Genomic DNA, 13,098 nt, shown 5'->3' with positions numbered 1-13,098 from the left:
AGTGTGTAAAATAATAGGATCTAGATCTTTTTTAAAAAAACATTCTTTATGAGAAGCTCTCAGATCAAATGTGAAGTGAACATGGTATGTTTTCTCTGTTCCATCATAAAATTTCTTCTGTGTTTTTGGATATTTGAGGCTTTTGAATTTCTGCTACATAGAACACTGAGAGTAGACATCCTCTCCTGAAGTTTATGATGCGGTTAATTTACCAGTTCATATAATCCTCATGTGTTAAATTCCCAGGTAATATTTATTAATCTAAGATTGATACAGCATGTCACTGATGTTTATGTCATTTGTCAACAAATTCTGTTTATGAGTGAGTGTGCATAGACATGAAATTGAGTGTGGCCTCAAATCCTGGTGGAGAAGATTCTGATATGTAACTTCAGCTTTGTGGCCTTGAGGAAGTTGTCACCCTCAGAATCTCACTTGGCTCTTGTGTAAATAATGAATAATTACACTGCTCTCTTAGGGATGGCCTGACTTTTGTTCACAGAAGGACTTATAAATGCCAAGCAATGCCAAAAACTAAAATTTTGCCTAATATAATTCACCCATGCCTGTATACATTTCCTCTCTGTTTTCAATTAGATTTTTTTATCCTTCATTATTTCTCCTTTAGAATTATGTTTGAATGTAGCTTTTAACCATTCTATACTCATCCAAATATTGGCTTTCTTTTAGTTCTTAAAGAGTTTTCTGTTTGTATCCCATAATGCTTGTTTTTATTATATATATTATAGTAAAAATACTATTTAGAAATTTAAAATTCTCTTGACCTATTTTAGGACACGTGCATATGGAAAGATACCACAACTGCCGTTTCTTAATAATTGTACTGGTCTGGGTGCTGGGCAGCAAACCAAAGACACCCTTTCAAGGGATCACTAAAGAGTCATGTGGAAACAGTTAAAAGAAACTGGTAGGGAATAATAAAGTACCCAGGAGCTTGTAGCAGGAGGACATCTTGTACCCATCTGGGCATCAAAGGGCAAGAAGAGGGAGGGACTGCCAGAAGTTGACAAGAGCTGTGACCATAGAAGAAGGGCCCAGAGGGCAAGCATAACCAATGCCAAACCTCCACCCAGCCAGGGCAAGGCAGAAGGGAAGCAAGGGAAATAAGTGTCCTGTCCCCACTCTCTGCTCTCCTGCCCCTGCTTCCTTTATCCAAACCCAGTGGAAGCCAATGGGCAAGGGAACCAGTTGACTCCCTTCATAGTGGTCTGTTTCCTGGCACACAGCAGGGTGGAGAGGAGTGGGCAGTCAGCGACTGGAGGAGCAAACCAAAATGCCCATCACAGTGGTCTGTTGGAAAAAAGCATTCCAAATTCATCATGGCCTTTGGAATTTGGTTGTACAGAAGCACACATGCATCCCCATACTTAAGCCCTGACCCCTTTGGTTTTTCTTTCACCACTCCTATCAGTAGTTGTGTAGTTGAGCTGGTCACTGTGGCTAATCCCCACGTTGGGCCGTTCTTCTCTATTAAGACTTGATTAATAAATTTGCAGTGTGGACACCCACGATGATGGCTGGGTCCTCGCTTTCCCAGCAGGCAGTCTGAGGGTCACTCTCCTTCACTCTTCTCTTCTTCCTTTTCCAGGATGGAGCTTCAGCATGGGATCAGCCTACCAGTTTCATAGTTGGCGTGTGTTCGTGATAGTCTGTGCGCTCCCCTGTGTCTCCTCAGTGGTGGCCCTCACATTCATGCCTGAAAGCCCACGGTTCTTGTTAGAGGTAACACCTATAACTACAAATATTCAAGGAAGCTACATATGTTGGAAAGAGTTCCTTGCGAATTCTAGGAAAGTGTGTTTACCTCTTTAGGAGGTACGTTTTCCCTTGCTGCTATGGAACCATGGAGGGGTTGGCTTCATGGGGATATGCTTTTAAAGGACCAGTGTGTGAAAAAGCTTTCTCGTGGCCAGAAAGCACTAATGTTCCTCCCGAAGCAAGTAACTTTTCACTTAGTGAAGAGAAGATGTCTTATTTTTTTATACATGAAATTTTAGCAGCCAAAGATGTTATTTATAGTTACAGGTCCACCCATCCACTGAACTGCTAATGTCCTTAAGGATATCCAGTGGGATATCCCATTTGCACAGTTACACCCAATTTGATCTGACAACACAAGATGGTTATGGGAAAATCAGGGAGTATGAGTGTTTCATCTTTTCGCACCTCACTGTCTATTTGCATTTCTTAGGTTGGAAAACATGATGAAGCTTGGATGATTCTGAAGTTAATTCATGATACAAACATGAGAGCGCGGGGTCAGCCTGAGAAAGTATTCTCGGTGAGTACTTGCTTCTCAGAGAATCCTCTACGCCAGGGGCCAGGAAACCTTTCCTGAAAAGGCCAGATTGTGGATTTTTCTCTCTCTGCACCAGCTACGCTTATCTTTCAATTCCTCATATTTCTGTTTCACTGAGACATGTTGCACTTACTGCCCTTGTGAGTACTGTTCACTCTGCATGGAATGCTCTTCCATCCTCTAGTTACAAAATTTACTCTCAATGGGGAATGCTGGTCTAAATTATTAAAAATTAGGGGCACCTGCGTGGCTCAGTTGGTTAAGTGCCAACTTCGGCTCAGGTCATGGTCTCACGGTTTGTGGGTTCGAGCCCGCATCGGGCTGTGTACTGACAGCTTAGAGCCTGCAACCTGCTTGAGATTCTGTGCCTTCCTCTCTCTCCACCCCTCCCCTGCTCGCGCTCTCTCTCTCTCTCTCTCTCTCAAAAATAAACTAAAAAAAAATTTTTTAATTACTGAAAATTGGATGCATAGAATTTTTTGAAGGAACAATGGTTTTTAAATCTTTTTACATATGCAGTCATATACAATTTGACTAATAATGTTTTATCTGAAAGAGGTTTAGGCAGACATATCATAAGACATGAGGTGAACGTAAATAAGATCTTCAGTGTCTTATAAATGATGTCAACAATAGGTCTTTTGATGGCTTCCTGTCTTACATATAGGTCTTTCACCAATTTTCAGTTTATTTTTGTGTATGGTGTAAGAAAGTGGTCCAGATTCATTCTTCTGCATGTCGCTGTCCAGTTTTCCCAGTACCACTTGCTGAAGAGACTGTCTTTATTCCATTGGATATTCTTAACTGCTTTGTTAAAGATTAGTTGGTCATACGTTTGTGGGTTCATTTCTAGGTTCTCTATTCTGCTCCATTGATCTGAGTGTCTGTTCTTGGGCCAGTACCATACTGTCTTGATTATTACAGCTTTGTAGTAGAGCTTGAAGTCCGGGATTGTGATGCCTCCTGCTTTGGTTTTCTTTTTCAAGATCGCTTTGGCTATTCAGTGTCTTTTCTGGTTTCAGACAAATTTTAGGATTATTTGTTCTAGCTCTATGAAGAATGCTGGTGTTATTTTGATAGGGATTGCATTGAATATGTAGATTGCTGTGGGCAGTATTGACATTTTAACAATATTTGTTCTTCCTATCCAGGAGCATGGAATCTTTTTCCATTTTTTTGGTGTCTTTTTTCAACTTCTTTCATAAGCTTTCTATAGTTTTCAGTGTATAGATTTTTCAACTCTTTGGTTAGATTTATTCCTGAGTTACGGTTTTTGGTGCAATTGTAAATGGGATCGATTCCTTGATTTCTCTTTCTGTTGCTTCATTGTTGGTGTATAGGAATGCAACCGATTTCTGTGCATTGATTTTATATCCTGCAACTTTGCTGAATTCATGAATCAATTCTAGCAGTTTTTTAGTGGGATCTTTTGGGTTTTCCATATAGAGTATCATGTCATCTGCGAAGAGTGAAAGTTTGACCTCCTCCTGGCTGATTTGAATGCCTTTTATTTCTTTATGTTGTCTGATTGCAGATGCTAAGACTTCCAATACTATATTGAATAACAGTGACGAGAGTGGACATCCCTGTCTCGTTCCTGACCTTAGGGGGAAAGCTCTCTGTTTTTCCCCATTGAGTATGGTATTAGCATTGAGTCATTCATATATGGCTTTTATGATCTCGAGGTATGTTCCTTCTATCCCTACTTTCATGAGGGTTTTTATCAAGACAGGATGCTGTATTTTGTCCAATGCTTTCTCTGCATCTATTGAGAGGATTATATGGTTCTTGTCCTTTCTTTTATTGATGTGATGAATCACATTAATTATTTTGTGAATATTGAACCAGCCCTGCATCCCAGGTATAAATCCCACTTGGTCGTGGTGAATAACTTTTTAATGTACTGTTGGATCCGGTTGGCTAATATCTTGTTGAGGATTTTTGCATCCATGTTCATCAGGGAAATTGGTCTATAGTTCTCCTTTTTCGTGGGGTCTCTGTCTGGTTTTGGAATCAAGGTAATGCTGGCTTCATAGAAAGAGCTTAGGAGTTTTCCTTCCATTTCTATTTTTTGGAACAGCTTCAAGAGAATAGGTGTTAACTCTTCCTTAAATGTTTGGTAGAATTCCCCTGGAAAGCCATCTGGCCTGGACTCTTCCAAGCAAAATAATTCTTAATCCAGAAGCTAATCTCTCTGAATGTTTTATCTGCTAATGTGTGCCTTTGTGGTTAAGATTCAAAGAAGGGTATTTTGGTTTCATATTATTCCATTGCTACTTGTTCTTCCCCTTTACTCTATGGTACTCCCTTTCATTCGCTTCTTTTAGGTGGTGTTGGGATCTGTATACTTGTGCCAATAGTCTCATATATGAATGGAGTGATTATATACTTTCTGTGGGAGTTGGGTTTTGCTTCTTTCAAAACAAATTATAAGCCTTCAGAGAAGAGAACTCAGCACTTACCCTGTGTCACTCTTTACAGGTAAACAGAATCAAAACCCCAAAACAAATAGATGAACTGATTGAAATTGAGAGTGACACAGGAACATGGTACCGGAGGTGTTTTGTTCGGATCCGGACAGAACTCTACGGAGTAAGTAAAAAGTGTGCCCTGACTTGCTGCCCAACCTGTTGCATTTGAGGTTGGTCAGAAGCAGGATTGATTGCACTGAGTTCCATGAGTAGGGCTGTGCCCGCTTCTGCCCAGGTCACCTAATTCCAGCACTAGCACCAGGTAAAAGGATCCCCATGGGATAAGCAGGCTAGCCAAGACATTCCATCTTTGGGAAGGAAAAGTGCTAGGCAAGGAGTCTTGGCTGGGATGGGGTGCCCTGAGGTCTTGGGTTACTTTGCCCACTGGCCTGCAGGAAGCTAAAAGGTGAAACTTGCAGTATTTGGTTCCCTACAGCCTTCAGGTTTTACATTTTAAGTTGGAATGAATCTGGTTGAAAGAAAACTCAGTGTTTTTGTAACTGGTGGAGGGGGTTGGGGAGTGGATTGGCTGGCTAACTGTGAAAGAAAACTAACTCTTGCGTATTTCACAGATTTGGTTGACTTTCATGAGATGTTTCAACTACCCAGTCAGGGATAATACAATAAAGCTTACAATTGTTTGGTTCACCCTGTCCTTTGGGTAAGTAATATTTAAATTCTTCGTGAGTGAAATCTGTACATTTCCACCCTATAACTCCCAGTCACACTGCTTTCCTTTCTTATACTGTTTGATGCTGTTAATGTGCTAGGAAAGTTTTTTTTTTTTTTTCCAGTTTAGATTTGCTGACAATTATAGTTTTTATAAACGACTTACCTTTATTTGTCCTAAAGCTGGGTGGCAAAACCAGTAGTGCTTGAAAAGCCCGACGAGACCAGGGGTGATTTGCTCCCCATGGCTTCTCCACCCTTCTCTCCTCATTTGCTCGGCACCAGCCGCACTGGTCTCTTTGCTTTTCCTCGAACATGCCAGAACTGCTCTCATCTTAGGGAACTGCCTTGGCACTGCCCCCACATACCGTCCAGCTCATTTTCTCGCCTCTTTTGGGACTTTGCTCAGAGGTCACCTTCTCAGGGTCACCTTCCCTAAGTACTTATCTTAATTGCAGCCCCTCAGTACCTCCTACCCCCTTCTCAGCCTTATTATCCCTCCCACCCCAAGCACCTTCCATTTCTAATATACAAAAAGTATCTTCATTCTGCACAGAATAAAGCTCATCTCCCTCTCTCTGGAAGCTCTGGGAGAACAGGGATTTTTAAGCTGTTTTGTTCACTGCCATATCCCCCTGGTACATAGTAAGCACTCAATAAATAGTTGCTAAATGAGTAAAACCACCATATATGTGTTCTAAGAAAAGAGGAGGTAGGAAGAAAATTCCAGAATTTTGTTTGCTAATAGTTTCAGAATATTTGTGTCCAACTCTATTTTGCCTAGTTTATTGTTTAAAAGAGGCAGTTAGAGAATGCCCTACACTTTTAGGTCAATAGGCTCTTAGTGCCTAGGGGAGCCCGACATGTATGCCCCAGGTTCTATCTCTAAACATCCCTGACTTAAAACAGTAAACTGCAAAATAACCAATCTTTTGCAGTGCCATGGTGTGTGGTAAAGGGAGAGAGGAGGGAAGTGTGGATCAGGAGACCTAATATCTCATCCTGCTCTGTGACCTGAAGACACTCCCAAGTTTTATTTCCTTATTTCCAAGTTAGGAGGGTTGGTTCAGAATATGTAAAGTTACTCCCACTCAAGTTCTAAAAGGCATATTAATCTATGAAGGCAGAGAAGGCTGAAAAGTAACAGGTATTTTGTTCCTACTATGTGGTAAACACTTGGCTAGGTACAAAAATAAGCCTGTCGAAAGTTCTACTCTTAATGTGGAGATTTACATGGTAATATCGGGTTTGTTTATATTTTGTTACTTATGACTGACCACATTTTAAACTTTATGGTTCCCCTATAATACCCCTGAAATGTCAAATAGTGCCTAGCATTTAGTGGATGTTCAGTAAATGTTTACTGAATAAATAAAATATTGGCTGAAATTCCTCCACGTCACTGATGATGTATGTTCCAGGGTAGTGTGCTTCCGTCACTGTTGCCATTTTTAAAGATTTTTGTCCCGTGTATATGAGTAAAAAGCATTGTGATAGATGGTGCATCCATGAGTCATTTCTGATTTAGTGGCCACCGCTCTAAATCATTAGATTTACTAAGTAATTAATTCATGGTCTAAGAAGAGAAGGGCTTGGAATCTCTGGAATCCCAAGGCAGAGATGTTTGAGAAATCCTAATGACAGCGATGATGATAAAAACTAGTCTTTTGAGCACTCACTATGTGCTAGGTCCTTGGCAAACCATTTAACCTGAGTAACCACCAGGCGAGTACTGTCATCATTCGCAAATTAGAGATGGGGTCACTCAGGCTTAGGTAAGTGTGCATCAGAAGAATCACCTAGAGGGCTCCCTGTCCAGAGTTTCTGATGCAGTCAGTCTGCATGACCCCTGAGAGTTTGCGTTTGCAACAAGTTTTCAGGCGATGCTGATGCCTGCTCCTGGTCCTCAGACCCTTCTTTGGGAACCACCATCTTAGAGCAGCACTGTCCAACAGCAATGAAATGCAAGTCACATGTGTCGTTTTAAATTTTCTAGCAGCCACACTAAAGAAAATAAAAGGAAACAGGTGAAATTAATTGTAATACTTTATTTAATTCATTATGCCCCAAATAGTGTAATTTCAATGTGCAATCAATATAAAAATGATTAATGACTTAATTTTAAGTTCTTTTTTTCATAAGTCTCCAAATTTGGTATTTTGCATGTATAGCACATCTCATTCGATCTAGCCACATGTCTTGTTTTGTTTTGTTTTTTCAAGTTTCTATTTCAAATTCCAGTTAGTTAACACACAGTATAGTGTTAGTCTCAGGTGTACAATATAATGATTCAACACTTCTGTAAAACACCTGGTGCTCATCTCGCCAAGTGCCCTCCTTAATCCCCATAACCCATTTCCCATATCCCCCCATCCACCTCCCCTCTGGTAACCGTCAGTTTGTTCTCTACAGTTATGAGTCTTTTTCTTGGTTTGCCTCTTTTTTTTTTCCTTTATTCCTGTGTTTTGTTTCTTAAATTTCACATATGAGGGGAGTCATATGGTATCTTTCTTTGTCTGACTGACTTATTTTACTTATCATAATACTCTTTAGCTCTATCCACGACATTGCAAATGGCAAGATTTCATTCTTTTTTTAAGGCTGAGTAATGTTTTAGTGTGTGTGTGTGTGTGTGTGTGTGTGTGTGTGTGTGTGTGGCTTCTTAATCCATTCATCAGTCAATGGACTTGGGCTACTTCCATAATTTGTGTGTTGATAGTGCTGCTATAAATATCAGGCTGCATGTATCCCTTTGAATTAGTAGTTTTGTATTCTGTGGGTAAATACCTAGTAGTGAATTTGCTGGATCCTAGACATTTTTCTAAAGAAGATATAGATATGGCCAACAGACACATGAAGAGGTACCATAACTGATCATCAGGGAAATACAAATCAAAACTACAATGAGATACCATCTCACACCTGTCAAAAGGGCTAAAATCAACGACACAAGAAACAAGGGTAAGGATGTGGAGAAGGGGGAATCTTCCTGCACTGTTGGTGGGAGTGCAAACTGGTGCAGCCACTCTCGAAAACAGTGTGAAGTTTCCTCAAGAAGTTAAAAATAGAACTACCCTATGACCCAGCAATTGCACTCGCCACATTTCAACTGCTCAGTACCCACATGTGGTTAGTAGCTGTTGTACTGAAGAACCCAGCCGCATGACTTAGTTGTCATATGCTAGCATAATACATTAGAAGGTAAGGCATAATACATTAGATATATATATATATATATATATATAATATCTAATAATAATCTTTATCTATATCTAATAATATATTAGAGGGAAATAACCTGCATGTCCCTTTTCCCAGCCTCAAATCACTTGAGAAATGGTTCTCTGCCCTCAGACTAGCAGGATCACAGTAGTGTAGAAACCAAGAAATATTCCCCATTAGTAAGGAGGTCATTCTTTAAGGGTACTCACATTTTGGATTCTAGGAGTTAGTACAAGCAGACTGGGAGACAAGGTTGCTCATTGGAGCCTGGGGTGATGAGAAAAACTTCAGCATCAGGATGCCATGTGGTTGATATAGGCTGCATGTTCCTTTCCAAAGGAAGAGTGCAGAAATTATACATCTCAGGTTCCTTAGGTCAAGTCGTCTCTCTAGTTTGATTTTTGCAGATTTCACCATGGCGAGGAGGGGGCAATACAGATTACCGTTTAATGATTCCTAATGTTACAGGGAGACAGTCACAGTCAGAAGTGCTTCTCCAGGAACCACCACCTCTCTGAAAATGTCAGGGAGGCAGTCATTGCCACTGGTATGCTGGCACCTTTACAAACTCACTCTTGTTTTTGTCGTTGCAGATACTATGGATTATCTGTTTGGTTCCCTGATGTCATTAAACATCTGCAGTCGAATGTGTTGCCAATCGAAAAGATAGAGAGAGAAAAATTTTCAAATTTCACTGTTAACTTGACAATAGCAAATGAGTTGCATATTGGAGCGGAATACGACAATGGCAGGTCCAGAAACTTTGAAATAACTTTCTAAACGTAACTTTCTAAATGTATTTCTCATTGGCCTTCACTGCACTAAAGCATGCACAGTTTGTTTGTTTTAGTTTGTACTTAGTCGTTTTCAAATTGAACTTAAAAACTTCCAAATGGGCTTTAAAGATACGGTACATGTATATAAGTATTTTACTTAAAACTATTTCTGAAACAGCTGCTTTACATTTATTTAGGGGAATCGACTGGTACAAAAAGAAAATTTACAGAGACCCTGGAAAGCAACAAAAATAAGTTACGGAAGAGAAGAGCGTAGAGTGTGAGAAAATAATATGGGTTATAGTGTAATTTAATCCAGAGAAGAAATGTCAAGTGTCATTTGATGCCTGTCTCCTATCCCTGAAAAAGGGGACCACTTTTCAGAACCCCTTCCTTCTCCCTATGCCAAATCAATAATTGGCATTAAATTGTATCATGAAGACTCTCAGAGAACAGGAATCGTTTCCCAAAGTTAAGGGTTTTGAAAATATGGAATAAGTTAGCAAAGGACATTTTTGAAGATGGAATCTGGAATGCATCTTGATAAGGGGAGAGAACTGGCTCAGGAAGGTGGCTCTGGTCCATTCTTTCAGGGAGGGAAAGATACAGACAAGGTCATTGTTTCCATCAGTCGTTGTCTGAGCCAATAATTGCCGGTATGAGCTCCTGTTGGTTAACATCATTCTTAGGAAGTTGTCCCAAATGCAGAAGTGGTAAAAGTAAAAGTAAAAATTTTAAAAAACTGAACAAGGTCCTCCAGGGCATAACTAGTTTGGAAGGAAAAGAAAGAATTCCATAGGATGTTTACGGTCTGTATAATGAAAGGGAGAATTATGAATTAGGAGATAATTGTTTAAATTGGCAATTCCATGAGGGGCCTAATCCTTAGCCAAGCCCTGTAGGATCACCTTCACTCTCCCACATAAAATACCAGCCCAAGTCTGCACTGGTTTTTCCACCAAAACCTTAGAGTCAAGTGCTCTCTAATTGAGGGTAAAAATTTACTTCATTTATTTTTTAAAGTATTGTTACTCTGTTAAGAATGTCTAATACGTTTGTGTCTCTGACATATTTTAAATGATATTTGTTGAAGTTCTAAGCCAACTATTCAGTCATCACTAAGAAATGTTTTACATTAGCCATAGAGCGGTTAGTAAGTTTAATAGTATTAAAATCCTTGTAGAACATACATATTTATTTTAGAAGATGATAGAATATTTATTTGTTTGTCCTTTAGGAAAAGTGAAATACCACCAGCTAACTCATTTTTTCCAAATAGCTTTCCTATTCAGTATCATAAAATGGCAACTCTTTTCCATGCAATGGTACTGGTATGGAATAACCTCCGGGGTGTAGACTATCATGAAACAAAGCAAAAAGTGTAGAATAACTTGTCTTGTCTGCTGGCAGTCCATATACAGAACCTGGAAGAGCACACGAGAACCTGTGCTACACTGGTTATCTCTGGGGAAAAGAACTGGGTGGCTTGGGAATGGGTGGGGAAAGACTTATTATATCCTTTTTTGATGTTTTGATCTTTGTACCTTGTGTACCCTATGTATATATTATCCACTCATAAAAAAAAAACCTAAAAAATTGCTTCCCCTTTCTAAATTCAGTTCTATTTCAGAAAATTGATAATATTCTTACTATGCGTCATTACTTACCCTTCTTTAATGGAAAAATTTATAGTTTAGATGGTTTTACTCTAGACCCCTGGAGTAGAGGTTCATATAAGATTACTTTTTAAGATGGCGATCTGTTAGGCCACAGTGCACTTTGAGCTGATGAATGCAATCAGGCATTAAGGTGAGAACAATTTTGAAAGTACTAAAGAATATATAGATCTTAAGTCAGTCAGCTTCCTTGCCTGGGCAGCTCAGACCCTTTCTGTTCCTAATAGGAGTGTTATTTGGTATAATAACTTCTTCTACAGTTGAACCAGCATTTTCTTCTCAGTGACTGGCTAAGTATACATTCATGGTCTCTTAATAACTTACCAAGACACGTTGATAACTATCAATCTATGTCTCTTAGAGGCCCTGACCAACACGGACATCTAAGATGTTAGGATCATCATAACTATTAATCCTGTTCACCACCTATAATCCCTGCCCACAGCAGCACCCAGAAACATCTACAAGTTTTCAAAAATGAGCAGAGCTCTCTAGTCAGTCTGCTTGGCTCAAGGAATACCTGTGAGAAGAAAAATATTCATGGAAATGAGTGTAACTTATGAGTTTCTTGAGCCTTGAGTCAATCATCCCTCACATAAATGAAGTAGAATTATTATGTCCTCTCTTCAGAATCACTGAAAATCCCTACACTAGAATGAATAAGTCTTGAGTTTTTAGCTTGGCAAACAGACTTTCATTAAAAGTGAGCATGAGAGCACATTCTCAAGTTAGAGCCTTTAACCCCAAAAGAGAGAATTTTTGAATAAAGGCATATGAGCAGGAACGAAAGGATAGGATTGAAAAATAAGGAATCAGTAGCCACAGGCAAACTCCAAACACTGTACCGTCAATAGGATACTCCACAAAATCTTATGCCAACATTGCAAAGGCTTAATGAAGTTATCTTGAAAGCCATCTCTTCTGGTGGAAAATCATATTGGTGAGCAATGAGATAGCCGAAGGACAGGCTGTATGAGGAAAAGTTGGGAAAGCTAAGAGCCTAGAAAATTCAAAGGCCAGTGTCCTTTTTGGAGAGTTTATAAATGGGGCATCAGATCTCTCAACCCATTTGACTTCACTTTGAACCCTGATGGACATAACCATTGATAAGAATTTTTTGTGTGTGTTGGGCAGATTTCTAGGGATCAAGTTCAAATCCGTAACTTTCAAAGATTCAGTTTTTAAGGAGTGCACCTTTAAGGATGTGACTTCAGTCAACACCTACTTCAAGAACTGCACATTTATTGACACTGTTTTTGATAACACAGGTAGGTGTGCTACTTAGCCCTGCCTAGGGCCTCTTCAAATGGCCCAATTCTTGGCAGAAACGTGATACCCCTGTGTGGGCAGAGGCTCATGGGGAAAGTAGATGTTAAAGTGTAAAGGAATGAATTTCCTTAATCAGGTTAAGCTTACATTATTTGTCTCCCATCAGATTTAATGCCGTTGGATTTGCTGAAGTTCAAAGTTGAAAAAAATCCTTTGAGCAATTTTGAAGAGAAGAATTAACCTGTAGTTTGTTTGTTTTGATAATCCTGGTTTCATATTCTGATGTCCGCTTAAGTGATCATGCCTGAACTTCAGTTAACAGAAACGGACCGCATATGGCCATGCTTAATCAGATAGCTTTTTAATGCAATCCATGTAATGGAGTCTGGAAAACTCTCCAGGACAAATAGGAGGGGGAGGTGGAAACACTGATAGAGCACCTACTGTATGCTGGTTCCTACTCACTATCATTAGATGTTCATTATCTCATTTGTTGAGATGATAGTGGAAACTTGGCAAAATTAAGTAATTTGGCTGCCTTCTTAGACCTAGTGACAGTTAACATTTGGAACCAGTTTTATCTGATTGCAAAGCTCATGCTTTCCCACTCCTACACTCTGGTCCATCTGTCCTATGAGTCCAAAATAACAGCCCCACACTGGCGGGAGTAAAGCGCTCCGCTCTTGGCAGCCCTG

At 39.7% G+C, this 13,098-nt stretch overlaps 1 protein-coding gene across 1 annotated transcript in view; it reads left to right on the top strand.

Moving 5' to 3' along the window:
- Positions 1–13,098, top strand: part of SV2C (synaptic vesicle glycoprotein 2C) — a 227,821-nt gene that overhangs the window by 184,632 nt on the left and 30,091 nt on the right. The window contains exons 5-10 of the mRNA XM_019462979.2: positions 1,610–1,743; positions 2,213–2,302; positions 4,802–4,912; positions 5,364–5,452; positions 9,276–9,434; positions 12,269–12,402. Coding sequence (XP_019318524.2) covers positions 1,610–1,743; positions 2,213–2,302; positions 4,802–4,912; positions 5,364–5,452; positions 9,276–9,434; positions 12,269–12,402 — 717 coding nt within the window. The remainder of the gene's footprint in view (positions 1–1,609; positions 1,744–2,212; positions 2,303–4,801; positions 4,913–5,363; positions 5,453–9,275; positions 9,435–12,268; positions 12,403–13,098) is intronic.

This window comes from Panthera pardus, unplaced genomic scaffold (genome assembly GCF_024362965.1).
Source record: "Panthera pardus isolate Hobbes unplaced genomic scaffold, ASM2436296v1 HiC_scaffold_2, whole genome shotgun sequence".
Lineage (NCBI taxonomy): Eukaryota > Metazoa > Chordata > Mammalia > Carnivora > Felidae > Panthera > Panthera pardus.
The sequence above is the reverse complement of the archived record's forward strand: the minus strand, read 5'-3'. Positions and strand labels throughout refer to the sequence as shown.